Source organism: Mesocricetus auratus, unplaced genomic scaffold (assembly GCF_017639785.1).
Source record: "Mesocricetus auratus isolate SY011 unplaced genomic scaffold, BCM_Maur_2.0 Super-Scaffold_100003, whole genome shotgun sequence".
NCBI classification, from domain to species: domain Eukaryota; kingdom Metazoa; phylum Chordata; class Mammalia; order Rodentia; family Cricetidae; genus Mesocricetus; species Mesocricetus auratus.
In genome coordinates this window covers 23,199,266-23,219,921 of record NW_024429188.1, presented here as the reverse complement: position 1 = coordinate 23,219,921, position 20,656 = coordinate 23,199,266, and the positions used below count along the sequence as shown (strand labels likewise).

The following is a 20,656-nucleotide window of genomic DNA, read 5'->3' as shown; positions in this document are numbered from 1 at the left end:
CATTTCATTTCTAAAATATATATATATATATTTAATAGTCTCACAGGACAAACAGGTACTATGGTTGTAGACAATGCTATGCAGTCTGTTAGGGCAGAAAAATCATCAATGGTCTTACCCAGCTGTAAATCTTGTGCCAAGATTGTTATGTGGATAATCAACCACTTTTCTGATTGGATTCAGGCTTGCTCCACAGGAGGGAACTCATTCTTGCTACTACTAAACCTGGCTAAAATCCTGCGCATGGGGAGGTGTGATGGTTTAATAAGAATGGCCACCAAAAGCTCACATATTTGAGTGCTTAGTCACCACAGAGTAGAAGTTTGAAATGATTAGAAGGGATACAAGGTGTGGCCTTGTTGAAGGATGTGTGTCACTGGGGGCTTAGAGGTTTCAAAAGCCCATGCCAGGCCCAGTCTCTTTCTCTTTCTCTCTGCCTGCAGATCAGAAATCAGAGCTCTCAGCTACTGCTCCAGTGCTATGTGTGCCTCCATGTTCCCTGCCATTGAAGATAGTGGACTAAACCTCTGAAACGGTAGGCAAGCCCCTCGTTAAACGCTTTCCTTTATAAGAGTTGCTTTGGTAATAGTCTCTTCAAAGTAATAGAGCAGTAACAATGGCAGCAGGTCACAGGCCCTAAGGAAGAACTTACTGTTATTGTTTTGTTAAATAGATATAGTATTAACCTGCCTTCTAAATAATGAATCATCTTTATATACATAGATTAGTGCTGTTCTCAATCATCATCAGAGATACTTGCTGTTTAATTTTTGCAATGGATGGCAGTTAAACAGAGACTCACAACTGGTCAAAGTGCAGAGCACAAATGACTATGAGAGTGTTCAGCTGTAAATGGGACACTGAAGTCACAAACCCATTCCCTCAAGGATCAGGCAAACACTGCAGAAGAGGAGGCAGAAAGATGGTAAGACCTAGAGTTTGGGAAGGATTGCTGCAAAACATTGTCTTCTAGAACTCACAACAGCCATAGCTGTCTACATAAGACCACAAGATCAAACCTGTCAACAGTACAGCATGAACAGGGGAGAAGTTATTGAGGCATTTCCCCTAGCTGTGAAGTTACTGGTAGGTGACGGTTTCTGGAGATTGCCAAAGCTCCAGTGGAAGGCACTATAACCATGCACATAACAGGTAGCACTACCTGAACTTAGTGGGTTACTAAGTGGTGGGGCCAGAACTTGGGAAGGAGATATGGGGGCGGTCTGAGAGGAATTGGAGGCAAGGAGTAAGGGACAGAGAAGATCAAAATGTATCATACACAGATGTGAAATTCTCAAAGAAGAAATAGAAAATATTGTATTTTAAAAGTTATCCAAGTTGTTTCACAAAAATACTATAATTTATGAAACTATTAATAATACATCTAGATGTAAAACCTTAAGGGTTACAAGGCTAAATATATAGAAACAAAAATGAAATTTATAAAAGGTAACCAGGGTTAGTGAGATTGCTCAGTAATAAAGCTGCTTGCTTTCAAACCTGACAACCTGAGCTCAACTCTAGGAGTCCACCTGTACGAAGAGAAATGATTCCTAAAAGATTGTTCTCTAACCTCCACACTTGTGGCACATGTATGCACACCCACTCCTACAATCACATAACACATACCAAATTTTTTTAGAATAACTGCCTTTTTTTGAGACAGAGTTTCTCTGTGCAGCACTGGCTGTCCCAGAACTCACTATGTAAATCAGGCTGGCCTTGAACTCAAAGAGATCTGCCTGCCTCTGCCTCCAGTGTTGGGCTTAAAGGCGTGCGCCAGCACTGCCCAGCTAAGATAACTGCCTCTTTAAACCAGTAGTATGCACATCTGTTCAAACATGCTGTGTTAAGATGAATGTTTACTATCAGAAGCTAGATTTGTTTATAAGCAACTGGAAAACAATAACAAACTTCTCCTGATTTGCCTTTTCCCTGGTCCATATACACAAAGGAGAAAAGATGCCTGTCGGCATGTTTCTGATTATGGCAGGAATTGCCATGGGGTATCAGGGAAGTAGTGACCACCCTTGCCTTCTTCCCATCTTAATTAGTTGGGTGTAAAAAGAAAGATACATTTGGGTAGTCAAAACCACCAACACAGCATGATTCCCAAAGTCAGTCCCAGGTCTCATCCTCTATCTTCCACCTGGATTTCTAGTTAGGTATAGATATGATATCATTGAACTGAGCACTTCTAGCTTTTTATTCTAGCCAACATGGGACATGAATAGAAACAGGAAATTGTTTCAGTTGATAAGGTAGAGCCATGTACAGTGACACACACTTACTATCCTAATACGTGGAAGACCGAGGCTGGAAGACCCTGAGTTTGAGGCTAGCCTAGGCCAAAGAGACCTTTCCTTCTGAATACCTACTCCCCCCCCAGAAAATACTCTAAGCAGTGGCAGAGAGTTGAGTTCAGTGAATACTATAAGAGCAGTCAGCACAATGGTTCTGTGGATAAGGGAGCTTTCTGTCAATCCTGTGAGCTGTTTGAATTCTGGGACCCACATGGCAGAAGAACAATGGCTCCCACAGGTTCCACAAGCATGCCACAGCATGTGCATGCAGGCAGACACATATATAATGAATTAATACAGTTTTAAAAATAAAGACCAGATGAAAAACCCTGAAGCACACAGATCATAATCATGCTGGCAAAACACAAAAGACAGAAAGACTTAGAATATAGATGATCACATGATTAGAAGGACAAATCAGCAACATTTTTTTCTATAAAAGAGACACTACCCCAAAGTAATAAGTGGTGGGCATACACTGAGTGATATCTACCAGAAGAAAAAAAAACTCAAAAATATACTATATTTGAGGAATAAATCTTTTTTTAAATAAAAACTTCTTTGCATGTAGTAGAAAAGAAAAGGTAAGCCTTATTACCTAATAGCTGCTATACCGTGTCCAATTTCATGTACAACACCACTAATGAGGACTGCAGCGAAGAAGTAAGTCAGTTGATTGACAGGCAAATTTACACCAGGAACCTGTTCACAGACATAACACAGCAATGATTATCAGTGTGGGTACAGTGGAATCCTATTTGTAAACAAAGAGGCATGACTTTCACCTGTCTTACAGCTGAAACCTTCAAAGTTAATATTCCATGATCTAAAAGTATTATGACCATTAATGATCCATTTTTATTTCTACCACAATTTCTTACCTAGGCTAAATCAGGTTTATTATCAATTGAAAGAAAAAATGGGAAGGACTGCATTAAAAAATTACATATCTAGATTCCCAAGAGCCTCACAGTGGGACAGAATGAGGGTGTCCTGAGTGTCAGAGAAAGCAGGGTGACAATGAAGGTGTTAGTGGTTGATCTATCCCTTTATTTAAGACTTATTTATTTAATGTATGAATGCTTTATCTGCATGTACACCCTTAGGAAGAGGGTATCAAATCCCACTATATATGGTTGTGAGCCACCATGTGATTGCTGGGAATTGAACTCAGGACCTCTGGAGGAGCAGCCAGTGCTCTTAACCTGAGTCATCTCTTCAGTCCCATCCATCCTTAATTTCAGGGTTGGAGGCTCAATTAGGGAGCGCTTCTTAAAAATCTTAGTCCTAGCCGAAGGTGGTAGTGCACACCCTTAATGCCAGCACCCAGGAGGCAGAGGCAGGTGGATCTCTGAATTCAAGGTCAGCCTGATCTATAGGGCCAAGTTCCAGGACAGCCAGGGTTACCACAAAGAGACCCTGCCTTTGAACTGTTATAAAATTTCAAGAGCTTGTACTGAGCCATACAGGATATTCTCCCTTACAGCAAATCAGTGAGGCTCTTTTTAACTCTCACAAGTTATAAGAGGTAATAAAAGGTAATGGAAGCTGTTATAACACAGCGCCTGGTCAGTGTTGGTGCACCAGGCCCTTCAGTCCTCTTACCCTTATCAATCTGCCTATCAGAAAACAGAAACAAAGATGCATGACTTAATGCAATAGACTCATGGACAAAGGAAGAAGCAGTTGTGTTACAATCATGGACTCTAAAAATGATGAGCGTATAAATATCAGTGTATACATAAGGAAAGCTTTCTATTATCCAGGCTGAACAGGAAAATTCTCTGATAGCGAAAAGAGCCCAGGAGTAAGGTAAATCATCTGCTAAGGAGAGAGCCTGAACCATGAAACACATGTTTCTCACAGTAAAAGACTTAAAAGCCCAAAGAAATCTCTCTGGAGAAAAATCCCTTCATTTATGAATTGCCATTTGAATATTAACTAAAAGTGCTTAATACTGGCAAATTGGAGTCTGGAGAGGTGGCTCAGTGGTTAAGAACCCAACCCCCACAACTGTAACTCCAGGTCCAGGGGATCTGACACACTGTTCTGGCCTCCTTGAGCACCAAACCCATATGTGCACACATGCAGACAAAAACAATCTTACACATAAAATACAAAGAAATCCTTAAAAATCAAAACAGGAAAAGGAATAGAAGCCTATGACCCTGCTCACTCTGCAAACACAACAGAACTGTTCCTACTGCTTTGCCATCTCTCCAGTCTTTGCCTACACACCTACTTTCAGAACGTATACTATAATTATAAACATGATGTTGAAACTTGTGTTTTCATGTAACATCCTTTCATCTATTTTCTAGTTCTATGTTTACATTTTCTTGTCTTGTTTTGGAGACAGTCATGTATACAGCCAAGCCTACCTACTAAGAAAAATCTTGCCTCAGTTTCCAGAGGGCTGGCATTACATGTCTTCATTATACAATACCTAACTCAACATGCCTTTTTTAGGGCTGCAGAGATGGCTCAGTATTTAAGAGTACTTGTTCTTATAGAGGATCCAGCACCCATATCTTGGATATCAACAGTTCATAATCCAAGTTTCAGGGAATGTAACAGGTGTACATATGTGGTGTACATATATGTATTATACACATAAAATAAATCTGAAATTTTTTATCTTTGATGTATTTTGTGATGTGTGAATGTTTTGCCTGAATACAAAATACATCAAAAATTTTCAGATTTATTTTATGTGTATGAGTGTTTTGTTTGCATGTATGTATGTGTACCATATATGTATCATCAGATCCCCTGGAACTGGAGTCGTGGATGGTGGTGAGCCACCACGTAGGTTTTGGGAATCAAACCTGGTCCTCTTTAGAGCAGCAAATGCTCTTGACATCTGAGCCACCTCTCTAGCCACTACCTTGTTTTTAGAGACAAGATCTCTCTCAACACGACCTGCAGTTCAATAATTAGGCTAGGCTGCCTGGTCAGAAAGTCCCAAGAATTCTACTTCTACCTTCTTGCATAGGATTGTGAGTGTGCACCATCAGGCCTGGTTTTTGTTTGTTTTGGTTTTAAACCATCATCTCAATGTGGTTTTTAACAGCCGCATTATATTCTGTGGAATGGGTTGTTGGTCATTTAACTATTTTACAAGTTTTTGCTTTCTGTGATTATTTTTGTGACTTGATGATTCAATTCTCAAGTGTGAAGTTTTGTGTGTGTGCAGAGACACACACCTTTCTCTGTACACACATGGCAGAAGCTTAAGGAGGATGGTGGGTGTCTTCCTTTATTACTCTCCATCTTAAACTAATTAATTGTTGCATTACGTGTGGGGGTAATTACTTGCTACAGTGTGCCTGTGGAAACTGGAGGACAACTGAAGGAGTTGGCTCTCTTCTTCCAACATATGAATCCTGCACATAGCACTAAGGTTATCAGGCTGAGTGGCTAGTGCCCTTACCCACTGAGCCATTATGCTGGTCCCTTGTACCCTATGTTTTGAAGCAGGGTCTCCCACTGAACTCAAAGCTCCATTATCTCAGTTAGGCTAGATGGCTATTGAACTCCAGAAACGGGCCTGTCTTCACCACATGGTACTGGGGTTGCAGGCTGCAAAGACACGTGGGTGCTGGGGATTTCAGCTCAGAGCCTCTTGCTTTCACAGCCAAGTACTCTGCTATCCACTAAGCAATCTCTTCATCCAAAAAGTGACAAATTTGACTTAGCACCGTGAAATTTTCTATCAGCTTATCACTGTGCTACTTCTTATAATTGTTTTCTTACGTACTGGCTGGTTTTGTGTGTTATCTTGACACAAGCACCACCTACACTGGACTGGGCCCTCCCCCATCAATCACTAAGAAAATGCCTTATAACTGTATCTTATGGAGGCATTTTCTCAGTTGAGGTTCCTTCATTATAAAGAACTCTAGCTTGTGTCAAGTTGACACGACTAGCCAGCACAACTGATCCCTTGTCAACTTGACACAAAATCACACCACTAGTAGGCCACAATCCTTCCTTTCTTATACATCAATATCTCACGTTAAAATAAAAAGTAACTTTAAAAGTACCACAGTCTTTCCAAATCCAAATCCATTAAAATTTCCGTCTCTTTAAAATATCTAATCTCTCTAAAAATCCAAAACCTCTTTTAAAAGTCCAAGGTCTTTCAGTTGCGGGCTGCTGTAAAAATCAAAATGATAGAGTGAAGAACCAGGGCACAATCACAATCAAATCAAAGCAAACCAAACTCCAACTGTGGAAACAACGCAATGTCCAATGTCTGGGATCCACTCACGATCTTCTGGGCCCCTCCAAAGACCACTTCCTATGCTCCACCCTGTGCAGCATACACAGTTTGTCTTCTGGGCTTTGGTTGGCTCCACTCCACTGCTGCTGCTGCCACCCTTGGTGGTTACACCATTGTACTGTCACCTCCGAAACTTCTGGGGTCCTCTCTTGGGCTGTACTCTCAGCATCTCTGCATGACCCCTTCAATCATGGGCCTTCAACTGCCACTGAGGCTGCACCTTCCCCAATGACCTCTCCTGGCCTCTCACAGTGCCAAGCCTCAGCTGCTCTCCATGACCCCCTTCATGCCTTCAAAACCAGTACTACCTGGCTGACTCTACACATTACCAAGTCTGCCTGCTAGCACAAGGTACAACCTTGGCCACCTCCGGAGCACAGCTTCTCTGTGCTCTCTGGAAACACTTCCCAGATGTCACTCTAACAATGCTGGTCTCTTCTTAATCAACGCCAGATTCTCAGCTCCAGCTGACTAGCATCGAGTATCCAAGCACTGCAAAGGTTTCACTTTAGCAGTTCTTGTGTCTTGTTAATCACAGCTGATTCTTCAGCCCACGCTAACTACATTGACAGAATCTTAAATCAAAACAGCAAATGGCCCTGATAGTCTTTATAATCTTCCCTCTGAAATGACACAAGCCAGGCCTCCATCCCCTGCACTGCTCTCAACATTCCTATCTTCGAAGATCCCACAGAACATCCCACTGAGCTCTTAACACTCAATAGCTTTTCTAGCCCAAAGTTCCAAAGTCCTTCCACAATCCTCCTCAAAACATGGTCACGTCTGTCACAGCAACACCCCGCTATGCTGGTATTTGTCTTAGCTAGAGTTTCTATTGCTTTGATGAAACACCACGGCCATAAAGCAAGTTGGGGTTTATTTGGCTTACACTTCCATATTGCTGTTCATCACCAAAGGAAGTCAAGACAGGAAACTCAAACAAGGCAGGATCCTGGAAGCAGGGGTGTTGCTTATTTTACCGGCTTGCTCTTCATGGCTTGCTCAGCCTTTTTTCTTTTAGAACCCAAGACCACCAGTTCAGGGATGGCACCACCCAAAATGGGCTGGACCCACCCCATAAATCACTAATTAAGAAAAATGTCTTACAGCTGGATCTTATGGAGGCATTTTCTAAACTGAGGATTCCTTCCTTTCAGATAACGATACCTTGTATCAAATTGGCATAAGACTAGCTAGCACTCACACATACATTTTACTACTCTGTTTTCCCTTTTACATATTTATTTTTTTATTTTCATTTGGTGTTTTACTTGCATGTGTGTCTGTGTGAGGGTGTCAGATCTTGGAGTTAGAGAAAGTTGTTAGCTGCCATGTGGGTGCTGGGAGTTGAACCTGAGTCCTGAGCCATTATCTCCAGCCCTCAAGGTGCTTTCTTTAAAACAGACTTAGCTGCTCATTTTATTCAAGTCTGTAATCTCAGTAGTATATTCATCACCCAGCTGGCTTTTTCCTGATATAATTCATTCATATGTTTGTAGTTTTATTTGAAACAGGGTAACATGTAATTTGGTGGGGAGACTAGCTTGACCTTGAACTTACAGTGATCCTTCTGCCTCTGCCTCCTGAGTATTGGGATTACAGACACATACTATCATGTTCAGCAGTCTTCCTCTATTTTTTAGTAGTCTGTTAACTACACATCAAACTCTAGTACAAGTCCTTTGTAATAATATGTCAGAAATGTATCCTCCAGTTTATTTGACATATAATCTTACTTTGCTTTTAATTTTTGATATTAAAAAACTTAGGGGTTATCAAATCTATATCAATATTCAACGTTTTCTAAAACATCAAGACTGACTGTGAATGTAAACCATGGACCTTGGGTGATGATGGTCCATTGGTTTAGATTTACCAACAGTAGCAAGTGGACCACTCTGGTTGGAGCAGCTGTGTTGTATGGGAAGTGCATGGGAAATCTCTATATTTCCTCTCAATACTGCTATAAACTTAAACCTGCACTAAAAATAACATCTTTAAAAATTAATAATAACTAAGAACAAAGATATACTATTTAGTGTTACATAAAAACATCCCAGAGTTCTGATGTTAGTTTTGTGTCTTCTTCATTCTATGTTCAAGTGAATTAAGAACCTGATTTTTCCTTTTCTTTCCAGGACTTTTGTGACCCTGAGTTTTTACCACTCTCTCAATCAGACTTTGTTTGGGGGCTGCACAGCAGATGCATTTCACGTTTTAAGCCTTATAATCAAAGAGGGTTTACAGAATGTGGTTCAGTCATTTTTGAAATTCCACCGATTCCAAGTGCATACTCTCCTTATGAAACCCATTTTCATAATCAACATTCTTAATGTGTGTGTGCTGTCTTGTTATCTGGAATTCTCTTTATTCAGACCTTACTGAACAACTTCTTTCTTCCACAAATATCAGTGTCCCTTGTGTTCCACAATTTTTCCACTCCCATGCTGGGTAAGTCATCTGTTCAGATTAGTAGCTTTCCTGTTTCTGATACCTCTTTAAATGTATTCCCTTAAGATTAGCTTTCATACATGCCATCTAGCTCACAAAACAACATACACCAAAGCACAGTTTGCCTTTATTTCAGATAACTCACTTCATTTTATGCAACCAGATCTTTGTTCCTTCTCTACACTGTCTTCTGAATACACTAATAAGGAAGACAAGAGTCTGAGTTTGTGACTGACTACAGCAACAGATGGCTGGCAACAGTACAAGATGGCCATCTGTCTCTGCCACGATTGCACAGAGTATTAGATGTACCAGAACACTGAAAGCAGAACACCCTTTCAACAGCAAACAGTGCCAGGGTTGTGGGAATTAATACCAAACAAGGCTGCAGGGAATTAGAGAGGAAGCCAGAAGTATGTTCCTTTAGCTCCAAGGACTATATCAAAGACAAGAGACAAGGCATTCTTAAAATTATACACAAGTATGCTTCTGGGCTTTTAACGACTCCAAAGCATGGCACACCTGGTATTTTTATGAACACAGAATAAACTGAGAAACAAAGAGAAGAATAATTTCTTCTCTACATGACAAGTGCCATTGGAATTCTAGCAGGCAGACAGGCCACCGAGCAGATTTTCTCTACACAGGCTCCCTTCCCTCTTCTATTTTGAACACTAACTAGTTGTAAAGTCAAGACTCATCCTTAAACTGTCCCTGCATCATGCAGCTTCACATTAAATTAATCACTGTCTGAGAATCGTAATGAAAAACCATCACCTTTATTCTTTTCTCTCCTTTAGAAACTATTTGAGAATTTCATAATACAGATAACGTGTTTTGATCAAGTCCACCCTCCATCCTCAACACTCTTAACTCCTTCCTTATCCCACCACCACTTTTCCCTCCCAACCTCATCAGTTTTTGATCAGCTGAATCCTCTTAGCGTTGCCAGTATGCGCATGAGTGTAGGACCGTATTCTGCATGAGTACCCTCTCAGGGGCCTTCATTCTCTTTGGTACAAATTTAGTTTAAATCCTTATTACTTCTAACAAGAATCATTCCATCTGTACTCTTAAATAGTCTCCCCATCTTTAATCTAACTCACTTTAGCCCATTTTGCACAGAATGCTAATCTATAGGTAAAAGAGAAAATTTCTAGAAAAGACTTTCATGGTTTAGATACTACATCTCCCATCTTATCTCCTACTTTTTATTGTTTTCTTATTGTGCACTTACCTAAACTTTCACCATATTATTCATGGGGGCAGGTCAAAATTATATATACTTCTTTGAATGAATGAACCAACCTATCTACTCACCTGCCTCCCTCCCTTCCTCCTAGTCTCTGTCTGTCTCTGTCTGTCTCTGTCTCTGTCTCTGTCTCTGTCTCTGTCTCTGTCTCTCTCTCCTCTCCTCTCCCCTCCCCTTTAGCCACAAATTAAACCCAGGGCCTAATGCATGCTAGGCAAGTGATCTATCATGGAGTTATGCCTCCCAACACTTTTTTTTACTTTTTACTTTGGGAGAGGTTCTCACTAAGTTGCCCATGTTGTCCTTGAACATACTTTGTAGCCAAGTCAAGCTTGCAATCCTCTTGCCTCAGCCTCCTGAGTAGTTGGGATTATAGGCCTGCATCACTAGGCCGGGCTTATTTATCTTTTTAAAAGAGTACAACATAATGTGCATAGACTCTTATCATCGTGGATAATGTACACACTATTTACTAACTGTGATCATGGGCAAATGATGTAATGTCTCTGGGCTTTGGTTTTCTCATCTGTAAGTCAGGGAGAACAAAATAAACTTCATGAGGTACCCTGTCTATTGGCCATGTGCTGAGAGAACAAAATAAAAGATATACAGAAACCTCATGTGGAAAACATTGCCTGTCACCTACTTATTTATGATTACTATGATAATTCTGTGTTCCATGTTTCAGAGATCCTTCTATTCCTGAGGTGCTCAGTTTGCATCGAGTTCCTCACCCTTCTGCTCTCTTCTTCCCTAGTGCCGGGTACACCTTACACTCAGTTTTGTTGCCACAGCACCTTGTATAATGTCCAATGAAATAACAATCATAGCATTTCACCTCCTAGACTAAAAGTTCCATGAGTGTGAGCACTGGGTTTTGTTGGGTAAATGGGACCCAGTACGTAGCTAGCAGGCAAGACACACTCATCAATATTTAATGAAGAAATACATCATGTCTTACGCAGCTTCACCTGACAAATTGCCTTAACTTCTTTTTTTTTGGGGGGGGGGGGTTTACGAGACAGGGTTTCTCTGTATTGTTTTGGAGGCTGTCGGTCCAGCCCAGCCTCGAACTCACAGAGATCCACCTCTGCCTCCCGAGTGCTGGGATTAAAAAATCGCCTTAACTTCTAAGAAAGAGTTGTGACCATCCTTTACTACTCTCTATAAATCACATCCAAGTTTCTCCAAGTTTCCCCCCATTGGCCCAGCTTAGCAGAAGTCATAGATGAGATTTCTTCTTTTTTTTAAAAAAATCTGTTCCTAACCTTTAAATGTCCCATTAACAAGAATATGATCGAATGCAACTTTTATAAATCATAGAATGGAAACTACAAGTCTAAAAATGAGAGTTAGAAATACATAAATAAAGTTGAGCCGGGCGGTGGTGGCGCACGCCTTTAATCCCAGCACTCGGGAGGGAGAGGCAGGCGGATCTCTGTGAGTTCGAGGCCGGGCTGGACTGACAGCCTCCAAAACAATACAGAGAAACCCTGTCTCGTAAAAACAGAAAAAAAAGTTGAAAAAATATGAAGCAAAAGTGAGCCAATATCAAACACTCTTACAAACTGAAGATGGCAAAAGGTAAGAGATAAGAGCAGGGGTTACAGCTCAGTAGAGCACTTGGCTTCTGTGCATGATGATGTACTTTCAAACCCCAGAACTGCCAAAATATAAGATACAAGCCTACACATGTACTTTAAAATAAGAATTACTATAATATCTTACAACCTAAGGAATACAACCTAGCACATTATTTTTTATATTAAGAAACCACAAGGTACAGACTGGGAAGATGGACTAGCAGTTAAGAGCCCTTACTGCCTTTGCAGTGGTTCACAACTGTCTGTAATTACAGTTCCAGGGAATTCAATGCCACCTTTTGACCTCTCTAGGTACCAGGCATGCATATAGTACATATACATGCAGTTAAAACACTCACGCATGCACGCGTGTGCACACACACACACACACACACAAATAAGATACGTAAATCTTTAAAAATATCACAGCATAGTTGTAGTGATTCATAAATGAAATCTCAGCACTTGAAAGGCTGAGGCAGGATGATCTCCATGAGTTTGAGGGAAGCTTGGGCTATAGAGCAAGTGCTAGGCTAATCCAGCTAACAGAGTGAGAGGCAACTTCAAAGAAATGACAGTGAGCATTCAAAAATGTCTTATACCTTTACCCCCAACTTCAGCCTTCGACTATTAATTAAAAGGAGATTCCTGGTTAAATTCTGAAGACGATGAGAAGCACAGGGAAGTGCTGCCCATTTTCTTCCATGTTACAGAGACCTCAAGTCAGAATGCCTACTCATTTCACACCTCCAGAAGACACCCTGAGTGAAGGGTAAGCTGCAATGGCTGCCTGTCTGTCTCATTAGTGGTCAGTTTAGTCTCTACTACAGCTACTGCCACTGCCATCAAATACTGGGACAATTTCTGCTAATGTCCTACTAATGGTTCTTGGTTAAGAATGTAATTTGAAAACTTATGAGGTGTTTTTACTTTAGTGTTATGTTATACATTGTAGCTATACCAGCCAGAAAAACATATTTGTGTTTTCAGCAGTTTAAAACAACAAAAAAAGAAAATACTTACCACAACTTGCAACACTTGTTCATTGTGAAGAGAGGAGGAAGATGAAGAGGAGGAAGAGGAGGAAGAGGAAGAAGAGGAAGAGGAAGAAGAGGGAGAGTCAGCCATCATCTGTGCCAAAGTCTGCATCAGTGTTTTTCCAAGGAGAAAAAATGAGCTGAACATGGCAATTACACCAAACACCATTCCAAAATTGAACCTGGCAACAAGGACAAAAACAAACATGTAAGTGTACAACTCTTCACAATGTATATACTAACAAAGTAACTGACCATGTTTTCTAACTTTTTTTTTTTGGTTTTTTTCGAGACAGGGTTGTTTTCTAACTTTTAAACAATGGGTAAAAAGACAAATAGCTGGCCTTCTTTTCCCTACCTAAACTATCTGACTGATTCATAGGCAGTTCTAACAAACTACAATACTCTGACACCCAAAAAAGCTGCAGATTATTGCCAAATTTAAAAAGGGATTGGGGAGTCCCTCTCCATTTGATTATTTAGATAGCACTGGTTTGTGTTTAATATAGCTAGGAATGCTCTTAACATTGGGCCTTGCATTCATTTTTCATCTGTTCTACTATGTGCATCTTATTTTAGCTTCACTTTGTGATAAACTAATTTAAATATCAATGGACTCTAATTTAATAGTTTTATTATTCTACTATTTTAATAATTAAAATTACTCTTTTACAGCTGGGACTAATGTGTTCCTCTTCATGAGCTCTGTTGTAAAATATAAGAATTGTTGAATTGTTTGTAATAATTTTTTTGTTTTATTGTTCACAGAATTTGAAATATTGTCTTCTTTTGCGATTATGATTTTTAGCTACTGTTTTTTCTTAGTCATGACCTAGGCTTAATCAATTTTATTAGTCTTTTCAAAGAACTGAATTTTAGGTTTGTCTAATTATTACTGTATACTTTGACTATCTAATTGTTAACATTTAGATTGAACACATTTGGAACTTATACTTGTATATTTGTGATATATATATATACACATATATACATACACATATATATAGAGAGAGGTAGAGAGAGGTAGAGAAAGAGAGAGAGAGGGAGGGATTTCCCAGACTGGCCTGGAACTTGCTGTATTGTCCAGGCTTCCCTCAATTCTCCTGCCTCAATATTCTGAGTGTTGGGCTTCCTACTTGGAGATTTATCTTTAACAAAAAGTAATTTAGAGTACACTATTCATGAACCCAAAATTCTCTGGATTAAGAACCTCTTGTGGGGAGCTGGTGACATGGCTAAGAGGTTGAGAGCACTAATTGCTCTTGCAGAAGACTCAGGTTCAGTTCCTAGTACCACATGATGGCTCACAACTGTCTGTCACCCCTGTTCCAGGGGATCTTACACCTGGCTGGCTCCTGTGAGTATTGCATGCAGGTGGTACATATTCAGGAAAACAAGCATACAAAATAAAAATAAATAAATCTTTAAAAGAAATTGTTAGGATATTAGGTATCCCAAAGACCACGGAAAACACAAAATCATAAATTCCTCTCAGTGTCTTATTTACTTATTTATGTTTTTGTTTTATTCATTTTTACTTGATTTGGGTCCTCTGGAAGAACAGCAAATTTAACTACTGAACCACCTCTCCAGCCTCCCCCATTTTACTTTTTTGTTGTTTGTTTGAGACAAGGTTTTCATATAGATCAGAGTGGCCTCAAACTTGAAATCTAACTTAGGATAGCCTCAAACTCATGTTCCTTCTGGAACAACAGGTATGCACCACTATGATTAGGTGCCATGATTTTTAATGTATGAAAAAGCACAGAGACAGAATTTCTTATAGGCTATTTCTGATGATCATAATTTAATTAAATTACTAATTTAACCCCCAAAATTAAAGATAAAAAGTACCATTGGTAAAGCATCCTTGCTTTCCGCCGTCCCCAACTGTAAAAGGCACGATTAAAAACTGAAGTTTGCCATCTTATATGGAAAGGAGAGATGCTCAATCCATTCTTTTCCAGCCAGTCTTCATAAGAATGTTTAAAATACACAGATGACTAAGAGAAAGAACAGTTTAGTATCACTCAAATTTGAAGGACAGATTTATAACATAAAGAACTAAATAAAGATAAAAAATAAAGAAAATAAGTACTTTGTATAGGAAATCAAGATGTTAGTGGCTCAACAGTGGTTCTCAACCTTCCTAATGCTGTGACCCTTTAATATGTTTCCTCATGTTGTGATGATCCCAACCATACAATTATTTTTGTTGGTACTTCATAACTGTAATTTTGCTATGATGTTTTCTGATGGTCTTAGGCAACCCATGTTAGAGGGCCATTCGACCCCCCCCAAAGGGGTTTCAACCCAAAGGGAGAGAAACCAGTGATTTATATATTTTTGAGATAATTTCACATATCCCAGCTGGCCTCTAGTTTCTAATAGCCCTTGGATGACCTTGAATTTCTGATCCTCTTGCCTCTACCACCCAAGTGCTGAGATTATAGGCATTTGACACCATTTCTGGTTTAAGCAGTACTGAGAGCATACCTAGGGCATTGTGCATGCTAGGCAAGCACTCCACAAACCAAGCTACAATCCCAGTCTCAAATGCTTATAATCTTAAAATCTTACATTTATTCTTCAAAGTACTAAAGATCTCTGATTAACTTAGGGTCCAAGGGAAATATAGTCTAAAAACAAAATCTGGTTTATATAACCTACAATATAAGAATGGTTTTTACTTTTTAAGGGATTAAAAAAAAACAGCCTCTGGGGATGGGGGTTATATTAGTTACTTGTCTAGATACTGTCACAAAAGGGCAGCTTTAGGAAGGGTTTGATTTGGCTCAAAACTCCAGGGTATAGCCCATCATGGAGCAGAAGCTATGCTAGATGGGAAGGAAGATGGTGGTTGAGGCACTTGGTCACATTACATCCACAGTCTGGAGCAGAGGGAGATGAAAGCTTGCCCTTAGGTGTGTTCTCCTTTTTTGTCCAGTCCAGGACCCCATTCCATGGGAATAGTACTTATCACATTTAAGGGGGCCCCCTCAATTAACCTAATATAGAAAATCCTTTGCAGCCAAGCACAGACAATTGTTTCCATAGTGATTCTAAATCAACAATCAAAAGTAGCCAGCACAGTAGTGTTTGCCTGTAATACCATTACTTCACTGGAGAAGGAAAGATAGAAGTATCTCTGCAAGTTCACAACCAGTAGGGTTGACATCATGAGTTCCAGGTCAGTCAAATACACATATAGGAATGCTGTCTCAACCCTGTCTCCTCCAAACAACAAAACCCAAGAATATGTAACAAAAACCCCATGAACCATAAAGTTTAAGGTACTTACTATTCCACCCCTTAAAATAAATACCAACCTTGCCAGGGGGTGGTGGTGTACACTCAATCCCAGCACGGTGGAGGCAGAGGCAGGCGGATCTCTATGAGTTCAAGGCGGGCCTGGTCTACAGATCAGTTCCAGGACAGCCAGGACTACATAGAGAAATCCTGTCTCAGGCAGGAGGGGGGCAACCCAAACCTGACCTCTGATTAGAACCATGAAGTCCATAAGAAATATGAGTCAAAAACGCAAATCACGTCTAATTTAAACTGTCTAGTAGCCAAATTTACAAAAGGAGAGATTCCTTTTCATATATTTGTGGTATACTATCCAAGCTGTCATTTTAATGTGTAACCAATATAAGAACACTGAGACACTTGTTTCTAGTATTCTTTGAAATGTGGTATCAAGAGTATACTCATAGCACATCTCTATTCAAACAAGCTTTTTCTTTTTTTTTTCATTCAAGAGTGAGTACTGTGATTTATTAGCATAACAGTATTTATAACTGGTAAAAACTGTTTATAATTAACTTATACTGCATATTAATTGTAATATTTAACATTTTAAGTGTACTAAATCGAGGACCTTAGGAGATGTCTCAGAGGTTAAGAGCACACACTGGTCTTGCAGACTCAGCACCCCTGCCAGGTGGCTCACAAATGTGGAACTCCAGCTTTGGTGTATCCAATATCCTCAAACAAGCTTTTTCAAATGCTAGGTAGCCACATACAGTTAATGACTACCACAGCCGACAGCACAAGCTATTTTATTGCCACAGAAAGAAAAGAAGTCTTGCCTATCTCTTTTGTTGAATCGGTATTTTCTATTTTCATCTAAGCAAGCCTCAAGTTAAACCAATTTTGACCAAATCAAAGTACAAAATCTACCTGCTGTCCTCTTAAGTTTCTCCAGGGGTTACCGTGCTAGGTGCTTATAAACAGTTACAAGGGTCTTATCTTTTAGAAAGGCTGAAGTCCTTGACTAAGGTAGATCTATAAATACCAAGGCAGTTACAGAAAGCATTGGAAGCACTGTCATCTATATGAAAAATGCATTTGTCCTATAAGGCTAGTTCAGCTCTTTTACCATCATAAAAAAAATGACCCGAGTCTGAATGCCAGTATCTGTACTTGTCTCTCCTGTCTTCTGATGGCATTTTAAGTGTGCTTCCCAGGACTTGAAATGGAGATTGGCATACCTGTGCAGCAGCGGTCTACTGTGGAAAGCTAGAAAGATCAACGCTAGAACAGGAGACCAAGAGAAGGTGAATGTGCTGGAAAGGCAAGATCTGGGGCACAGAAAGGTCTTACGACCTCGTCTGCTCACCAAGGCACTGAATGCATGTAGTGAACGTACATACAAGCAGACAAAACAACCATATACGCTTTTTCTTAAGGCAAGGCCTCTCCATTCCCCAGATTGTGATCAGTGCCATTGCTCAGGGGTTGATGCTTTCATGAAGATAGAAGATGCTCCAGAAATTGAAGCCACATCCTTATCACTCATTTATTTGACCTGAGACTGACTGTACAAGTTTGATGAGTTCTTTTTATTTTGGATTTTCCCCCACTTACAAGACAATAAGAAATCACATGGCTTTTTCTTTTGAACCCAATCGCCAGAGATCACTGTGGCCTGTGCTGTTAAGGACTGTGGCCTATGTTGTTAAGGACTATGCCAAATCAATCGCCTCAGTGATTCCCAAACTAATGTGCAGAGAGATCAGTGGGGGCTCCTGTTAAGCTGCAGGTTGTGATTGTACAGGTCTGTGTTGAGACCTGAGATTCTTCCATTCTAACAAGTGCCCAGATCATCCAAGTGTTATTGGTCAATGAATCTCACATTTATGTAATATATTATGGATGTGCATTAACATAATCCTCTCCATAATTTCAGGCGATCCTTCCTGTTGTTATCCCCATGCAAAAACAAGAAATGGTGGCACAGGTAGTAAGTAATCTGCCCAAGGTCACAAAGGTTAGAAATTGGTAGAGCCTAGCCCTCCTAAGGACTACACTTCATAGATCTGGCTTTAAAGTTTAAATACGAGGAAGAAGCACAGGGACCATTTCGTGTTATTGTTCTCTAAGACACAACGCCATGTGGCATTTTGTTTAAAAGAACACATGAAGGTTTTACTTACTACTCATGATTGTAAGTTTTAAACCCTTGGGAATTTCTATGCTCATTCTACACCCATTCCATTCCAAAGGTGTCTAAACCATGTGCTCAGACAACTGTTGAAATTTTTTACCATCCCAACACCCACTACTTAAAAAACGCACTGTATGCCCAGGGTGTGTGTCGTCACTATGAAGAAGGGAGTGGAGGGTGTAAGTTAGAATTTGAGTAGTAGAAAACGTGGCTATCTTGCTACTTCAGCGTGGTACTTCACAGCATGGTCTGTGGGTCAGCACCGTCGGCAGGACAGAGGAACTGGTTGGAAATACAGAATCTTAGCTTTCCTCCCAGACCTGCTGAATCAGAATCTAAATTTTAACCGAAACTTGGGTGATCGTGTGCAGTTTCGAGTTTGCCATCGGTGATTTAAATTACGATTTGCTTTCGATTTCTCCCAGTACCAGCAGCATGTCTCCCAAGCCCACACTACAGGCTCCTCCCGGGGAAAGAGCCAAAAGCGGCAGGGACCCGGGCGCCCGCAAAGCAGCAGCGGCGCAGGCCGCCACACCCCTCCCGCAGCCTGGCCTGCTTTCTTTACTCCGCCGGACGGATGCACCACGCGGAAGGGTGCACGCACAGGCAGAGCGGGTCCCAACCCCCCCCCCCCCCGCAGGAAACTTGGCAAGGACGGAGGACAGGCCTCGGGCAGCACAGGACCATGCGCACCAGCCCTGGACTCCGCCGATTAAGGCCTTAGGCCCGAGGCCCTCACCTTCAACACCAAGTCGGCCAGGTAGACAGCAGTCCAACCACCCACCACCATCACCACCAGCGACACCGGAATCATAGTAGCAGCGGATGGACGGCGGGCCCCAGCGTCCTCCTTCTGCGATCCACAACCAGCCGGCCGCCTGGCGCCTTACAGCCCCAGCATCCGCGCAGGAACCAAGTTGCTACCGGGCCCTTTGCCTCGGTGGCAGCGTTTCCCTCCGGACCCTTCCGGTGAGGACACTCCGCCGGTTTTTGTGCGGGCCGGAAAAAGCGCGGTTTTCTTTTCCTGGTACGCTCAGGCTGGGCAGTTTTAGAAGCACCTGGCTTCGGCTGCCAGAGTTTTCTAGTGATTCCTTAGGCTTGACCCTCCCAGCTGTGGGCTCTCCCTTCTCACTGATTCTTATCTCCAGTTTGTTGTGCTTTTTTAATGTAGAAGGGATTATCAGGATGATACACACCCACGATCAGATTAACCGCCTCTCTTTGTAACCAGTTTATTTACGGCAACATCGTAATGGAAATCTCTGTTGGCCGTTTTCGTGTTTTGATAAGTGTAAATATCTGTGTACCTTAATCCAAATATGTAACATTTCTATCCCTGGAATTTCCTCCTAGTTTAACCTCCTAGTCATCTCTGTCCCCGGTTCCATTCTTGTTTTTTTTTTTAATAATCTGATTTTTGCATAAATAGAATCACATTATTTAAACAGGGATTATTTCGCGCGACGCTTAAAAAGATATGTCTATATTACTGTCTTTGTTTTTAAGACAGGGTCTTACTATGCAGTCCTGACCTGACATTCAGTATGTATACCAGGCTGGCCTTCAGCTCTCAGAGATCCACCTGCACCAAAACAACTGGCTGTCGATTAATTTTTAAAAACTTTTCATCAAAAACTTGAGATTGGTGCTACTATTACATTTTGGATGGTGCTCTATGTAGGGAAAAGGGACCAGTCAAAGAAACACACCCTGAGCAGAGCCAAAGAAACACACTTTGGCCCTGCAACCAGAACTAAAGAAATGGACCCTGACCCTGAAACCAGTGCCAAAAAAACACACTTTGTCCCTGGAATCAGAGTCAGTGAAAGAAATGCAGCCTGGCCCTAAAATTGGAGCCAAAAGGCTAAAAAGGACCAGAGAAAGGAACACACTTTGGCCCTAAAACAAGAGTCAAATCTGGCCCTAATCCTGTGCGGAAAACTAACCAATCTTTGAGCAGAGCTCTAGCTAATCTGAGATCAGCATTAAAGTCTGACCAAGCCCTACCCTGGAAGCCCTATATAAACCCTGTGTCTGTTCACTCTGGCAGAGGGCAGTCACTCTCCTGGATTCTTCCCTCCCAATAAACCCCTTGGATGAGCTTTGTTGAAGATCTTCTTTTGCGGGGGCGGAGCAGAGGCGACCCTAGGCAGAGCAGAGTGAGCAGGGCTGTAACACTTTTGGTGGGAAACCTTCTCTTGGCAGAGCAGAGTTGTTACACTCCTGCTCTCCACTCTCAGCTCTCCGGGAGCAGAGCTGAACTATAGCAACTTAGCCCGAGAAACCTCCTGCGGAG

The 20,656-nt window shown here is 41.1% G+C and overlaps 1 protein-coding gene across 2 annotated transcripts in view; it reads right to left on the bottom strand.

Moving 5' to 3' along the window:
• Mbtps2 (membrane bound transcription factor peptidase, site 2) overlaps positions 1 to 19,318 on the bottom strand; it is a 45,627-nt gene extending 26,309 nt beyond the window's left edge. Inside the window, exons 1-4 of one of the 2 annotated variants that reach the window (XM_005074251.4) lie at positions 19,100 to 19,317; positions 14,766 to 14,914; positions 12,898 to 13,093; positions 2,902 to 3,005 (exon numbers count right to left, since the gene is read on the bottom strand). In XM_005074251.4, the coding sequence (XP_005074308.1) occupies positions 2,902 to 3,005; positions 12,898 to 13,093; positions 14,766 to 14,914; positions 19,100 to 19,174 (524 nt within the window). In that variant the 5' untranslated portion in view covers positions 19,175 to 19,317. Of the gene's footprint in view, positions 1 to 2,901; positions 3,006 to 12,897; positions 13,094 to 14,765; positions 14,915 to 19,099 lie in introns of both variants that reach the window. The other variant, XM_013116448.3, reaches the window with a different exon arrangement.
• Between the last annotated feature and the right edge of the window lie 1,338 nt (positions 19,319 to 20,656).